At 33.0% G+C, this 16,959-nt stretch overlaps 1 protein-coding gene across 1 annotated transcript; it reads right to left on the bottom strand.

Moving 5' to 3' along the window:
* On the bottom strand, window positions 8,870-10,682 carry LOC105162271 (probable E3 ubiquitin-protein ligase RHY1A). The gene is made up of 3 exons (XM_011080275.2): window positions 10,248-10,682; window positions 9,961-10,085; window positions 8,870-9,395 (listed from the first exon to the last, which is right to left on the bottom strand). The coding sequence occupies exons 1-3, from the start codon at window positions 10,422-10,424 to the stop codon at window positions 9,044-9,046; spliced, it is 654 nt and encodes a 217-aa protein (XP_011078577.1). The 5' UTR covers window positions 10,425-10,682; the 3' UTR covers window positions 8,870-9,043.

Here is a 16,959-nt window from a genome sequence, read left to right on the forward strand (position 1 = left end):
TATTCGAGTTTCGTCATTAATATCATTTGGATACCAAAATACTGTTTTTAATTTATTTTTGCATTATTCTTTTTTATGTAATGGCCATTTTGCCTTTTGATAATAAAAGTACCAAAAAAAAGTTTGAATGATATTTAATCAATATATTTTTTCTTTTTTTAAACCATTTGACTTTTTATTTTTTACAGTTGAGTATTATTCTTGATATAATATTTCATTAGCTTATTATTTTCCAGTCACTTTATTTATCAAAGTTTAAGGATATATCATTATTTAGTAATAATTATATTAACAATACAATTCAAAATGCATTGCAATCATTCTAAATTTTAATAATTTATAATCCAAAATTGAAACTTTTAAATCTAAATTTAAGTTTTGCGATTAAATTTTAATTTCTCAATTAAATACACAAAAGCATTTTTGACAATAAAAGTTTTTAGAGGGTAATACAGTCAATTTAAGTTTGATTTTCTTACTTTAATCCTTTAAATTTATAAATTTATCAAAATAGACAATTTTTAGTGGGAAAATAGCTTTTTTACATTTTTTGTATGCTGAATATGATGTAATTATCTTATATAAATAATAAGAACTTTGAATTCTTATGAATATAATAATAAATATTGTTTAACTTAAAATAGATAATCATTTTATCATCTTCAGAAGTCACAAAAAAAATCAAAAGTTTTGACTAAATTTCGTAAAACTTTTTTGATATGAATAAAAATTTAAGTCAATAGTTTTATCTTTGGAGTTAAGGATATGTCTAAAAAAGTTAAATAATTTTTTATGTAGGAAAAAAAACTTGGCTCAGTCTTGTCAAAATTTAATAATTATTGACAATTCATAAAAAAAAATTAAATTACTGTAATTCATCATTGCAAGTTAAATACATACAATGACATAAATACAACTATTCTCATAATTATAACTCTGACAAAGATGGGCAAGTTGAAAACCACGAGTCTGCACGTTTGAAAATATTGCAAAATCACTTCATTATTGATATTAGTAAATATCTTACACTCAATATAACAAATCATTAAGTCATTTAGCCATGAGTTTGCAATTCGATTTTGATGAAATTCATTGCTAAAAAACTCTTTCTAGTTCAATAAAGCGAAACACCGATGAAAAACTCAAAATTTCATCTCACATGGAAATTATATGTTTCGAGCTGATCTTCAATATAATAATATCATAAGAAGAGAACTTAGTAAAATAAATCTTAACAAGATGAATGAGAATGTTATTTTCGAATTTCACAACGGACTTTTTTTGAATCAAATACATGATATGCATTCGAGTAGTTTAATAGATGCCTCACTAAATTGATTATTAATTTGAATAGCACTTCAATCAATAACAGGAAGAACAACCTCAACATAATAATGGAAAGTTACCTGTTCTCCTTTACCCCTTGATTATTTGATTATTTTCAAGAGCATTTTTACTAAGCATACTCCCAATTCTATCAACCTATTTCCCGTACCAATTGAGTACTCCAGAAATTTTTTCTATTTTTGGAGGTGGTCGACTCATCGTGACTATGAAAAGTAAGACCTTACATCACTAAAAGTTTTGCTATATGTAAAACAATAGTAATTTGAATTTAATAAGCTTTTTCCGTCTTCTAGTCATGAGAATAAAATATATGAAATACACTTTGCCTTTGGTTCATAAAATTTTCTACTTGTCGTCTTGCGTAATTGTGAGCACTACCAGCCCACCAGCATATTTTTTAAAGGCGTAATTGTGAGCACTACCAACCCACCAACATATTCTTTAAAGGCATCGACTGTCTTCTTTCAATGGCTAAATCCAATATTTGAAAAGAAATCACCCGTCATGTTTTGCACCTTTTCTTGATTGTTTAAACATATAGCAATACAAATAAAATGTTACATCTTTTGCTACACTATACTCCAACCAAAATAAAGCAACTCCATTTAATTTCATATTATTTTTTAGAAAATTTTGTACAATTGGTTGACACATACCTTTTAGAAAATACTTCCTCCTAAACGCATCTCTATTGCAACATAATAATCATCAAGTGATCTTCGAAATCTGAGATTAACAATAATATCATCTGAATTAAAATCAACAGGAGTTCTTTTAGAATTTAGAATATTGTTCTTGTTTCCACATCTGGTCTTGTTTCCTCCACATTCAATCTTGCTTCTTTCACATTCGGTATTGCTTCCATACTCGATGTAGCAGAAGACCCACTAAATTTCGATTCCTATTAATAAAAAGTTAATCATTTCCTGAATATCAAAACCTACATTTATATAACCATGAATTTTATAATTAATTTTTATATCTAAACTTATTTATTTTAAAAATACAATTGTTTTCTGCAAATATAAAAAGAAGAAAAAAAATTCAACATACCAACTATAAATAAAATTGTTTGATTTTCTAACTCAAATATTCAAGTCCAAAAAGCCAAAATTCTTGAGTACAGATAAGATAGTTTATAGCAACTTAAACAAATCAAAACAGTTTTCAAACCCAAATAATCGTATCAATTTAACATTAGTAACAACTTCTTCATATTTTTTGTCGTTAAACATTATAGGAAAAGTTTGGGGTTGCGGTCCTTGGAGAAAATTGCAACTTTTGACCCAAAGTATAGGGTGGTTTACAATATTATTCGCATACTTCATGAAATAGTCAATATTAGTCCAATGCTTTTATGGTGAGACTAAATTTGCAACGTTTTTCTAAAGTATGGGACTAATTGACCATTCAAAAAGCATGTGACCAATATTACAAAGCACTCTATATATATTTCAAAACTAAAATTATAATTTTTTGGGATCCTTGGAATGGGTAAAAAAAACTAGTCAAATTACATATAATATTTAAATATACATATATATTAATTCTACCCATGAGGGGAGGGCTCATGGACCCGAACCTGCGCCTAAAGTAGCTCTTAATTTTTAGGACCCGTTACCCGCCTCAATCCATTAGGACGGATTCGGGGCGGGTTTTTCAGTTTTGGCTTCAATTACTACCCTAATGGAACCAACTTTTCTTTTTAGTATATTTGTGAAGTTGTAAAGTTTAAGCCCTTCATCTTTTTAAAATTAATATCTGACGGTTGAGAATAATTCGTCAAATCTATTAATTTTATGTAATCAAAAGAAATCCAACGATCAATAAAATAAAAAATAGTATATAATATATTAGAGCATAATGATCAGTTGACATAAATGTAATCTCGACAGATATATTTAACAAAGAGGGGCATGTAAGCTTCAATTATGAAAACATAGGGAGGTTTTAACTAAATTTTTAAAATACGAAATTTTTTTAATACAATTTACTCAATGTTTTTTTATTGTTTTTAAGACAACTTGATAAAATAGGAACAGACAAAAAGAACTGTCAAATTAAAGTGATTCAAACACCACTCATTATCTAGAAAAAAGAAAAAAAAAAAGGTGATCAATCAATATCAACAGTTGTTGGTGCAAAAAATGAAAGGGCAGAGTACAAGAAATTGATTCCAGTGGTGAATTATTCCAGAATGCTTTCGTGGGTGGGAACCTCAACAGATAGAATTTGAACTTCAAAGCAACTGAAACCACTTGTTTGGAAGCTGGACTTTCAATAAATGCCAGGGGAGTAAGTAACCAGTCCAAATTCTTCTTTATTTTGAATTCGTATATTTGGGTTTATTATTCATTCATACATAAATTATAAAATTATACCCTCTAAAATACAAAGAATTCTATGTGTGATCATGTTCATATAATTAAATTATGAGATACAATACTCATTGATACAGTTAAGGGATAATTTCACTTTTTTTTTTTGGTTTCCTAAATTAATTACTAAATATTTTTTGTATCCCATGTTTCGACCTCATCAATTTTGATCCTGATTTCTTTTTAAAATGATCGTAGTTAGTCTTGACCGTCAGTTCATCGTTTACAGTAATAGAGGTACCTTTTTTGGTTAACTGACGATCATAACTAACTTTCATTTTGTGGGAACGAAGCATGTGTCCATCCCAAACCCTCCATCTAACTAAGAGGCTAATGATATAGGTAAGCATTCTATATTAATTGTAGATGAGAAATTTGAAGCCCTAAGAATCCTCTCTGTAAATCAAATTGATTGCCAAATCCATTAAACCCCAGCCCATCCCTCCTGGATGACTGGTCCCTTTTAGGTTGCCTGGCCCAATGCTGTTATCCACTTTCCTCGATCCAGCCCATTCACTTGACCTGCTTGCCTAGTTTGACCTACTTCTATCCGCCACCTCATTTCTTTGTCAAACCCTAATCCCCTTTCCCTCGATTCTCTCTCGCCTTTTCCCCCCATTCCCTGTCTTCTGGTTTTCCTCCCACTGCCTTTCTCTCTTGTTTTCTTCTCCCATCGTCCTTGGCCTCTGGCCTTTCAATCGATCATATCCAATCTTCTGTCTTCTTCCTAAAAACCCTAAAATTCTAAAGCCTTTGGGGCTTAGCCTCTGTGGCAACTGAGTGTTTGGGTTGCTTGCTTTAGTGGCCTTTTGGGTCCCTTTTTGGATCAAAAAATTTAAATTTTCTCTTCTTCTGACTTAGATTAAACCCTTGCTATTTTTCTCACCTGGTCGAGCCCTAGACGCTGCGAGTATCTGGCTTGAGGAATAACTAAGGCACCATCTTAATATGCAGTTATTACTCTGATAAATTCTTCTGCTTGCTTATTGTTCTGTGTTTATGCTTATTTTTTGAAAATATGGATGGAGATAATTTGCAACCGTTTGATGGTAAATCTTATTTTTCAATATGACAACAGAAAATAAAAGGAATTTTAGTTCAGCAAATTTCTTTTAAAGCTATTGATGGTAAATATGCTGATATTGTTTCTGATGATAAAGAGCTTGAAAACAATGAATATACTTACTCTTTTGTTATTCTTAATTTTTCTAATGTTGTAATAAGAAAAGTAGGAAAACAAAATTCTACTAAGGAACTTTGGAAAAAACTTGAAGAGCTTTACACTAAAACTTCTCTTCCTAGTAAACTATTTTTACTAGAAAAGTTTTTAAGATATAAACTTGACCTATAAGAAAACTCTGAAGAAAATCTTGATGATTTTACCAAGTTAATTCAAGACATTAAGTTAACAGGTGATAAAAATATTAATGACTACTCTCCTATTATTTCGTTAAATGCTACTCTTGAATCATATAGAGATATTAAAGCTACTATTAAGTATGGTAGGGATAATGTAAACCTGAAAACTATAATTAGTGGTCTTAAGAGTAAAGAAATGGATCTCAAGACAAATAAGCCTAATCAAAATAAAAATAAAGTTAATTTTGTAAGAGGAAGAACCAAAAACAGAGACTTTGGTTATAAATTTAGAAGACACAATAAGAGTAGAAGTAGAAGTAGGGGAAGAAGTAAGTCTAGACCTAAATATAGAGATGATAAGCGTAATCAAGATAAACCATATGAAAAGAAGGATAGTAGATGTTATAATTGTGGGCATTTCATTAAAGATTGTAAAAAGCCTCAGAAAAATAAGACAACAGAATCTGCTAATGTCTGAAGAAATATCTGATGAAGTATATATGATCTCTAATGTTAATTTTGTTAAATCCTCCTTGAATATGAATTAATGGCTTATTGATTCTGGTTGTACCTTTCATATGAACCCATTTAGAGAAATCTTGTCTAATTATAAGTCTGAAAAAATAGGTTCCGTTTCCATGGCAAATGAAAAATTATGTGATGTACATGGCCTTGGTGATGTTTGCATGATCTTGGAAAATAGTTCTAAAGTAACCTTGAAAAATGTAAGACATGTTCCCCAATTGGCACATAATTTGATCTCCTATTCTGCCCTTGAGGAAGAAGGGCTTGAAGGGAGATGGGGTAAGGGTATTGCAGGTTTCCGTGCAGTTTCCGTCTTATTCTGTACTGTAGGTTTTCTTAATAGGGCCCCAGTGGATAAGGTTATGATGATAACCATTTTGATCCGTCACTTTGGATTTGGTCCAAGGTGGAGATTGTAAATAAAATTGATGGCCCAAATCCACTAAGGCCCAGCCCATCCCTCCTGGATGGCTGGTCCCTTTCAAGGTTGCTTGGCCTAATGCTATTATTCACTTTCCTCGACCTAACATATTCACCCGACCCGCTTGCCTGTTTTGACCTATTTCTATCCACCCCCTCATTTCTCTATCAAACCTTAATCCCCTTTCCCTCGATTCTCTGTCGCCTCTTCCCCCCCCCCCCCCCCCCTTCTTCCTCTTTTTTTTCCCCATCTTCTGATCCTTTCTCTCTTATTTTCTTCTCCAACTATTTAATGACCGGCCCTTATAAATATTGGTTCCTTGGCCTCTGACTTTTCAGTTGATCATCTCTAATCTTCTGTCTTCTTCTTCTTCCTAAAAATCCTAAAGTTCTAAAGTCTTTGTGGCCTTGTGTTATTTGATCTTGTACCTTTGAGGCCTCGATTAACTAGCCTTAGTAGTTGTTCCTAGAAGCCTTTGTGGTCTCGGTTAACTAGCCTTAGTAGCTGATCCTAGAAGCCTTTGCGGCTTATGCTCTGTGGCTTAATGGTGATAAAGCAACTGAGTCTTTGGGTTGCTGGCCTTAGTGGCCTTTTGGGTCCCTTTTTTAGGTCTGGTTTGTGAGCCTTTTTTTTGTTTGGTGTAAATCTTCAACTGATGTACATCTTTTGTTTTTAGATATGTAAATTTTTGTATAATTTTGCTACTCATTAGTATTCTGTAAAAGGTTTGTATTTTAAGGGTTCCAGACCTATTTCCAATTTCTGTAATAGTTTGATAGGGTTTTTACTTAGGCGTGTTTGTTGGAGGTTGATACCAACACTCTCCCTATCGAGGCACTTTCTCGGGACGAAATCATAAAATTCATATAAAATTAAAAAAAATTATACTTTAATTATGTAATGGAATAACCAATCAAATCACAAACCACGTTGGTAATAATGCTTTTTTTGGTAATTTTAATCTTCAAACACACTCCCACATGGTGATTCGGAGATCAAATTGAATTAATAGGTTGTGGAAAATGACTTTAAAAATGTAACATCAACTCGAATTGACACTAACATGATTTTTCTGCATTGTCTTGCTTCTATTAGTAGTTTGATTTTGGGATTCTTATTTTGTATATAGAGAGAAGTGGGGTTGGGGTGCCCTAACTTTACTATGCTTGTTTTATTTTCGGTCCATTTTTATGATAAGTTTAAATATGCTCAATATTTGAAGTTGTGCAGAGATATTATATTTTAGTACTTTTATTTAATTCATTCCTAAATGCATCCCAAATACATATAAAAAATCATGATTTAACATATACAATAATATATATTTATATATAGTTCAATTCATCTACAAATTATACATATATATAATATGAGACATGATTTGAAAATAAACGACGAGTTTTGTCTCTCCGGATACAAAACCAAACATACAATAACTAATTTATATTATTTTAAATGATCTTCGAAAATAAATCCGATCATTCACATTATTTTTAATACATATTTATTTATCTTTATCTTTTTATCTCAATAAAATATAACAAAACGCTTCATTAATAAAACCAAACATAAAGAACTTATTTTTCTTCAGAATTTCTCAACACATTTCTCTCTCTCTCTATTACATCAAAATATTTTCTCTCCAGTTTCCTTTTTTGTAAAGAAATATGCCACACTAATTGTAATTAATTATTATATTTTTTAAACATTTTACATCAATTATAATAGTTAAACATTCATTTTAATTATATTCAAACTGATCTAAAAAACAATTCTTATTTTTTAAAAAATGTTATATATTATATAAAAGAAAAAAGAAACAGTCTCAGAATTTAAAAAACAAAATAACAAGTAATAATATTTCAAAATTTTGAGTCCAAAAATAGTCTCCAAGATCAAACGTATTGAACGGCCCTCAGCCCCTCCTATCACGTCAAGTTGTAACATCACCATTATTAAAGATGTGATGGTTTTGGAATCTCAAATTTCTGTCATTTTGAACTTCATCACTGTTCTATATCACATCTGCAAATCCTACTTATCACCAAATTTTCATTTGATTTCTTATATGTTAATTAGGAAAATATATCACCATTGTATATATAGCAAAGGGTCCTTACAATATGATATACATTGATCAAAAATAGTATTTTTTGTTCCATATTTTGAATATACTGTATATATTAAATTTTATAATTACGCATGGAATTCTCAAAAATAGTTATAGAATTTTGAAAACAATTCTTACTTTTAATCGTCTGCCAACTCCGTTGGGAAATTGACAAAAGAAATATCATAATTCTGAAAAAGTGTCGGCCACGTGACTTGCAAGTGATTTTTCCAACGAAAGCTAACAAGAGGATTGAAAAATAAGATATTTTGTAAGTCATGAAATTGTTGTAAAAAATCTTGTACACAATGCAATTAAGATATACTGGACCTAAGTTACAAGATTAAAAAAAAAAAAAATTTGTCCTATATATTGATAACGAAAAAATTGCTATTTTATCCAATAATCTAGAGAAGATGACCTTTTTTGTCCTGCATAAATTGATTTTCTTAACTTAGTCATATGATTTTAATAATTTGGCAATTTTAGTCCTTTTTTCGGCAAGATTGTTTGTGATTTGCACATAATCTAATTAAGTTGTAATATTTGTCCTGTAAATCAATTTATCCAGCACCAAAAGAAAAAGTCAATTCGTGCAGACCAGAAAAGTCAACCCTCTAAATTACAGGACTCAAATTGAATTTAACTGGGTCATGTGCAAGTCACATGCAATTTTTAATAAATTTTAGTCGAAAAATGACTAAAATTAAAAAAATTTAAAATCATAGGACTAAATTACGAAAATCAATTTGTGCAGAACAAAAAATATCATCCATTATATTACGGACTAAAATTACAGTTTTCCTATTGATAACACTAAAGCTATATATATAGTTTAAATACACTAACCAAATCATAAAGTAGATGTAAATTCTATGTGGAACAAAAGAAATGCAACTCTTCTCATGAAGAAGGGATTTCCATTCTGCAGCAAGGGCAGTGCCCCTTGGCCTCCAACCATGGCACCAAACAGCTGGTGTGGAACCTATGGCCGCAATGCAACTGCATTAGGGTTTCGCCATGCCCTCGCCCTCGCCCTCGCCCGGCCCCACGACCCTGGCCGTCCTTAAACTGCTCCAGACATACGGCACATTCCTCTTGTTCCGATGATTTCCAGCTTAGTTTCAACCAGTTCAGCTTCTTCGATCCGTTTTTCTTCAATTTAGGAGCCTCCGTTCGTAAATTTGATTGAACGATTGGTCGATCCTCCACAGATCCTGATCCGTGTCGGAAGCTGGGAGTTGTAGACTCGATTCTGTTCAAATAAAATTAAATTATATAAATTGCGATAGAGTAATTATAATATCTCGATAATTAACCAAAAAAAAAATACACATAAATAAAAATTCTTGAAAACCAATAGCACGACGATTGTATTTTTGGACCAGTCTTTTCTAGACAACCATTATTGCTAGATATTTTGATGTGTGCACAAAGTTCTTTGAGTAATTAAATTTGATAAATAATTTCAAAGAAATTCCAAGTGTTCTTTCTATGTATACCCTAAGAATATAAGAAATTAAAATGTAGTAGAAAAATTGGTTAATAATGTTAATAAAATTGAAATAAAAATTATTGAACTTCACATTAAAAAAAGTGTGATTTTTCGTTACAGTTAATTACTATAGTAAAAAAAATTATGACGGATACAAATTCATCATAGTTTTGCAATGGCCATTAACCGTTGTTTCTTCAACTGAAGTAAAAATATTAGTCATAGTTAAAATCATAATAAATATTTTGTCGGAAGCTAAAAATCATAACAAATATAAATATTTGTATTTAACCAATATTAATTATATAAATATAAATATAAATACCTGTTTGTTTGTACTGATCTCCATTGTTGTTGCAGCCGCTCATCCAACCTCTTCTTGGCTTCTCTAGCTGCTGCACCAAGCCTGCTCTCATCGCACACCTGCTGCAGGCTTCCACCCGGATTCCTCTGCTCTTCCCAGAACAGTACATTAACAATTCAGATCAAAACTGTAATAAAATCAAACCCCCTTTTACACTGAATTGCAATGAACACACACGCAGAAACACGTGCCTGTGTGTGTGAGTATATCTATATATATATATATATATATATATATGTATATATTACCAGGGAATTAGAATTCGAATGGAAGTCATGAGTGGGTGCATAGAGACAGAAAGAAGAGCGCCTGGTGAAGGTGGCGGCGGATGTGTTTGGAGAGAGATCAGAGCCGTAGCTGATGAGGTTGCTTTTGTGAAATCTTCTTCTTCTTGCAGCTTCCACTCCTGGCAGCATTCCAGCCATTGATCAATACTTGATTTTTCAGACAAACACAACTTCTAGAATATTTGGTATTCGGTATTTTCGAGGAGATTAGCAGGCAAAGAGAATGAGTGAGACGAAAATCTCTGAAAATAGGTATTTAATAGTAATTGCTCTTGTTTTTTTAATTTACTTTATTTTGTTGCTAGTGTTTGGTTCTTTCATTCATTGTTTCAAGAATGAGAGAGAGAGAGAGAGATACAGAGAGAGAGAGAGAATGAAGTTTCCTTGAAATTGGGATAGATTGAATGAATTGATAGCAAATGGAGAAATAATATAGAGGTAGGTTTGAATAATTGGAAGACAAAGGGTGGACCTACCATTCATGATTCTGATTGTGTGTGTGTGTGTGTTGGAGTTTTTATTTATTTATTTTGTTAAAAAGTTGTTTGGGTTTAAGATTTGGGTAAATTTATATTTTTAGTTTTCTATTTTAATAAAAATTTTTAAAATAATTTTAAAATTAAAAAAATTCGATGCATTTGGTCATTTATTTTACAAGATTTGACACATCTAGTCATCTGCTTTACAAAATTTATAGGACTAAATGAGTTGAATTTTTTGAATTTTGAAATCATTTTGAAAATTTTATAAAGTATAGGACTAAATGTGTCAAGTTTTCTCAATTTTAAATCATTTTAAGAATTTCATAAAACGGATAACTAAAAATATTGCACCTCCTATTTTAAGAAACTTTGAGTATAATTTCACGGGCCTAAATGGAATATTTCAATTTTAGAGATCCCAACCTTTATTATTTCTCAAATAAATAAATAAGTATCTTGTTTAGTACAAATAAAAAGTAGAGTGCGCTAGAAATCGTATTGCTTAGTATATAGTGTAGGGCATTTAGGTGTTTGAGTAAATCGTGTGAATTATTAAATAAAAATATAATTAGATAGTTCATAATAAACTACTATGAAATCAACTATGGTGTTTGTATTTCTATAAAGGGTTGATTACAATTAAATTTTTTTAAAAATATGAAGTAATTACATTTTGTTTAAAAAAATTAAAATTACACTTACGCTTTTTACACAAATTTTTGTTTATAATGTATTATTTTAATTTGGGTTTAAATAAAAAATACTAACGTCAGTTTAAAAATACGTAATTTTTTTATTTATCTATTATTCAACATTCCGTATAATTTATTGATAAAGATTCTTACGAGATAAATATAATATATAGAAAGTTGAAAAGGCTGTGTTTTAAGAAAATATTATTCCTAAACTATAGCCATTGGACAATAAGTAGCCGTTGAGGAATGAAAAATTAGTCATTATTTTTTATTCTATTACCTTACATATATAGTGTAAGGTTGACACCATTGTTACATCATTTTTATTTAAAAATATCATATACAGTTACTCCATTTATTATTACAAGACAGAAAATAGAACAAAAAGACAAATATTGATATTTGAGGGACAATTGTCATTTTGTACCCTCGAATTATAGAGGTTTTGCACAATGCAAGCTTAAATCGTAAAAATAGCATTTTACACCCTTCAATTATGTATTTATTGGCACCATACACCCTCCACTCATTTTAGGCAACATTTTTGCCCGAAAATTTTATCAGCTTGAATATGAAGGTTTTTTTTTTTTTTTTATCAATTTAATAACCTTCCCTCCAAAAAAATTTGGGTAATTGCCTATTTGCACCCTTGAAATAAACCTATTGGCAAAATGCATCCTAGAGTTACATTTTTGCACTTTGAACACTTAAAATATATCATTCTTTGCACTTTGCACCCTCTAATCCACACCAAAAAACAGGTTAGGCAGACTTTGGCAGGGGTTTCTTGATCTCTTCAATTAGAACTTTTCCTTTTCTTTTCATTTACTCGCTAAATTACTAGTTTTGGTTCTCTTAATTCAGCAGCATTACTCCACAAATCTCCTTAAAATAATTCATGTCTGACATAATAATATATTTTGGGCAAAATATTTTTTTAGCCCCATAAAATAAGGGCATAGTTTTTTTTTTTTTTGTACCACAACTATGGTAGATGACGCTTTTAGTTCCATAAAATTCAAAATTACGTCTTTTTAGCCCTAAAAATGTGATTTTGGGCCTTTTTAGACCAAATTACAATGCCTTTTTAATCCCAAAATCACAACGCACGTGACTTTTTAGGACTAAAAATATGTGATCATGCCTTTTTAGTCCAAATTTTTTTTGTACCACAACGCACGTAACTTTTTAATCCCATCACTCTGTTGAGTTACCAGCCTATTTAAGTCCATTCTATAAATTTTTGTTGGAACTAATGGCGTTGATGTCCCATATGATGGTTCCTCAAAATAGCATCATCACGATTGGACACAAATATTAATATCACCTGTGGTATTGTCCGAGTTGTTTTTTCACCTGGAGATAGTATATATATAGTGGTTATTCTCTAAGGCTAACAAAATGAAGATAAGAAACTACTTACTGGCAATTTTGATCTCTTTGAAAATAAAGGGGGTTGGGTCATATTGTGATCTATGGATGGAAATTTACAAGCTTTCTTGTTGGGTCCTAATTCTCCACATCTAGAGCAGGAGTACGTACTTGGGTCCATTTCTTTTTAGGACCACCTTTGGTTTACTTCCTTTCTTCTTTATGCTTTAGTGGTCTTTCCGCTTTTTATGGTTTTTCAAGTCATGGCAGCAAGGGATCTACTGTAGATTCAGGCCCTTTCAAAGGATGGAGCAAGTATGAGTATGTCTTTCAGAAATCTTTCCTTCTTATACCAAAGCTCGACATAATCCTCAACCTTTTCCCTTCTGTAGAAGGTACAAGCTGTAGCATGAACACAAGGAATTTCAGTAAGCTCCCACTTTTTGAAGTTAAATCCACTGTCCATCTATCACCAAGCCATCCCTTGACTTCAAACTTATCATGGCCATTCCATTAAAAAATGTACACATGTACTCGTTGTTGGAGGCTTTTTAAAGTCAAATCGCAAAGCATGTTCCAGCACGTCCCCCTCCGGTCCAGTGAGCACCACTCCAACTCCACTGCCAGCAAGGGTGGAAGAGCCAATCTACATGCAGAAATCAGTTTCCTTCATCCTCGTCCAAGAGCGTGGCTTTATTTACAAATTCGACTAGTGCTTGGGCCTTTATAACTGTCCTGGACTGATAGAAAATATCATATTCACTAAACTAATAGCCCATTTAATCATCCTTGTTGAGGTCTTAGTCTTACCTAATGTCGCTCGTAATGTAGATTTAGTACACACAAATGGAATGTGCAAGAAATAAAGATGTAATTAATTTGCACGCTGTTATAATTAAAGCGAAAGCCAATTTTTCTACCTCAGGTTAGCACCATGCAATACCTTGCTTACATAATAGATAGGTTTTTGGTGTCCTTCTACCTCCTTGATGAGCACAGAGCTGACCACCTATTGTCTTACTATTGTCGCCAGGTGTTGGTTGGGTGAGCAAGGGCAGTTCTGCCGTGTATACTTTCAAATCTTAGAATGCCTATTTGCACTCTTCATTCCAAACGAAGTTTATGATTTTTCTTAGAGCTTTGAAGAATGGTAAGTTGCGCTCTACTGAACGAGATATGAATCTATTGAGAGTTGTTGCATGTCCAGCTAGTCTCTGCACTTTATTGAGGTTGGTTTGAGATTTCATTTCTTGGATGGCTCGAATTTTATCTGGATTGACTTCAATTCCTTTTTCGATGACTATGTACGCTAAGAACCTACCACTCCATATTCCAAATGCACATTTGGTTGGATTTAACTCCATGTGGTATTTCCTAAGTATGTTGAATGTCTTAGCAAGGTCAGTGAGGTGTTGTTCCATCTGCCGACTCTTTACCAGCATGTCGTCAACGTAGATCTCCATAATACGCCCCCAACTGTTCTCAAAACATGCGGTCCATAGCCCAAAAAACATAACAATAGGTTCCCCCTGATATGATGAAACTAACTCGCTTCTGGTATTAGAGTTAAGCATAATCTGGTATAGCTCTGCGAAGCATCCATTAAACTCAACAATTCATGACCAGAGGTGGAATCCACCAACTGGCCTATACGGGATAAAGGTAAAAATATTTAGGGTATGCCTTATTAACATCTCAAAAATCAACACACATGCACCACTTATGACCTGGTTTAGGCACCAGATAACCATATTAGAAACTAAATTTCCTTAATATGACTTGCTGCCAAAAATTTACTTACCTCTTCTTATATGATTTTATCCTTTTTAGGCCCAAAATGCCTCTTTTTGTACTTCACCGGTAGGAAGGCTGGATCTAAGTTCAGACTATGTACTGCTATGCTGGGATCAATCCCCACGAGGTCGCTAGTTGGCCAGGCAAAGGCAACAACATTCTATTGTAAAAAGAAGGTTAACTGTCCGGCTAGTGCGGAATGATCTGGGAACCAATCTTGGTGATTTTGTCTGGCTCTCTAGGCACCACCTAGATACTTAGTAGCTCTTCGGCCGGCTGAACATAACGTGAGTGATGCATTTCTGATCATCCCGTTGAATAGAACCTCGACGGTTTTCCTTGTTAGGAAAATCCACATCCATCTTTATGTTGTTGCATCTTATCGCCTCCACATAACACTTTTGAGTTATGTATTGATCACCTGCAACTTCTCCTATCTTGGTCCCAACAGGGAATTTTAGGTTCATGTGGTAAGTAGAAACAATTGCCTAAAAAGTATTCAAAGCAGGTCGTACTAGAATCATGTTGTATACTGATAGCATATCTACGAGCCTCCTGGCGGGCTCCGTGCCTGAGGAAAGGGGAAGTTAGATTTGTCCCAGCGAGTGTACGACCTCTCCTACAAATCCATATAACAAGGTATCCATTGATTGCCATAAGCATCCTAGCGGACTAGTTATGAGAGGTTCGTAGTGTTCGTTTTTTTGGATCAAGGGGTTGAAACATCCCTGTGGCTCTCCTCTAGTTCTGCGAGTGGAAGATAGTTTATTCTCTTTTCTTTTATTACGGCCGTTCTTTTTCACCTGCCAGTCACCCTCCAAATTCATATATTTTCCTGCCCGAGCTAGTACATCTAGAAAGTTGCTAGCTGATTTCTTGGCTCAGGATTCAAATAGAGGCCCTCCACGAAATCCCTGAGTAAATTCTCTGACCAGTACATCCTAGTGGTTTGTAGGGACCTCTAGAATGGCTGTGTTAAAATGCTAGATGTAAGCCTTTAAGGTTTCCTTCTTTCCTGCTTGATCCCGAAAAGGCTAATGGCTGATTTCTGGTATTTCTTATTGCTAGGAAATTGGTGTTAAAAGAGGGAGCTAAATTCTACAAAAGATCTAAGTGATCCAGTTGGAAGTTGGACGAACCATTGCCAGACAAAATTTGGTAGCGTAGTAAGAAAAACACAATATTTAATTCCATCAATATACCTATACAACAAGGCTGCATTTTCGGACTTAGATATGTTCAGCTGGATCAAAAGTATCGTCATAAGCAAGTAGGTGTAAGGGTGCCCAAAAATGAGCAAGGAGTTCTTCCACCATGATATACTCATTGAAGGGAGTGTCGCGTTCAAAGGCCTAACCTCCTTTGTCACCTGCTGACGAAGTTCCACCATCTCTTTTTTCGACGATTGCCAAATTCCAGGGGGGGCTAATGGCCAGCTGCCTCCTTGCCTGCAAAGCAAGGAGCATTAATAGCTCCCAAAGTGGGATCTAGAACAAGAGCATTAGCAGCACCCAAAGTGGGATCTGGAGGTGGAACAACAGTTCTAGCTGCAACAGGAGGGAAGAGTTTCCCTTATAGGATCCGTTGTCACACTCATTGTTGGAATTAGCCATTTCTCATGTTAAAGCTCAAGTGTTCCCATAGACGGCACCAATAATGCGTACCAATATTTTTGGCATACTATAGGGAAGGAAGGATCTTTGAGAAAATCCTAAAATTATTAGAAGAATAGCGCTGCAAAACAGAGTAGCCATCCAATGTTTAAGTCAGTAATGGTTTATTAAGAAATTAAAAGAAAAACTTAAATTAAAGTGAGAATAATGGTATAAAATAGTTATAAGGTGTAGGTTTTCTTGTGGAGTGCAAAATATAAGCTTAAAGTAGCCTACAAACTGAGAGGAAATGGAGAGAATAAATGAGAAATTTAGAATGAAGAATGATGTTTTACCAAATGACTGTACAAAGTCTCTATTTATATCGTGTATAGAGCAGGATAGGGTTCTTGGGGAGTGTCATACGTCGTTGGAAGCTCTTTGAATTAACTATCATTCTGAAGAAACCGTTTGAGATCTGGACTAGATTTGATTGAGATATGTGAGGTGGACTGAACCTTGTCATATCTACCTACAAATTTGGGATTCGGTTACTTGTGGATTTTTCAGCTTATTTGGCACCGATTTATTTGGAATCACGTGGAGATATTCTAGAGTGATATGTACAAATGTGTTAGCTGGTTATATGATGTGTTCGTCCAACTGTATGATGATGTGCCCAACTGAAATGAGCCTATATATTTGGCCTGCCTGTTTAATAGACTAGAAGGTATGTCTA

This window comes from Sesamum indicum, linkage group LG5, assembly GCF_000512975.1.
Source record: "Sesamum indicum cultivar Zhongzhi No. 13 linkage group LG5, S_indicum_v1.0, whole genome shotgun sequence".
Lineage (NCBI taxonomy): Eukaryota > Viridiplantae > Streptophyta > Magnoliopsida > Lamiales > Pedaliaceae > Sesamum > Sesamum indicum.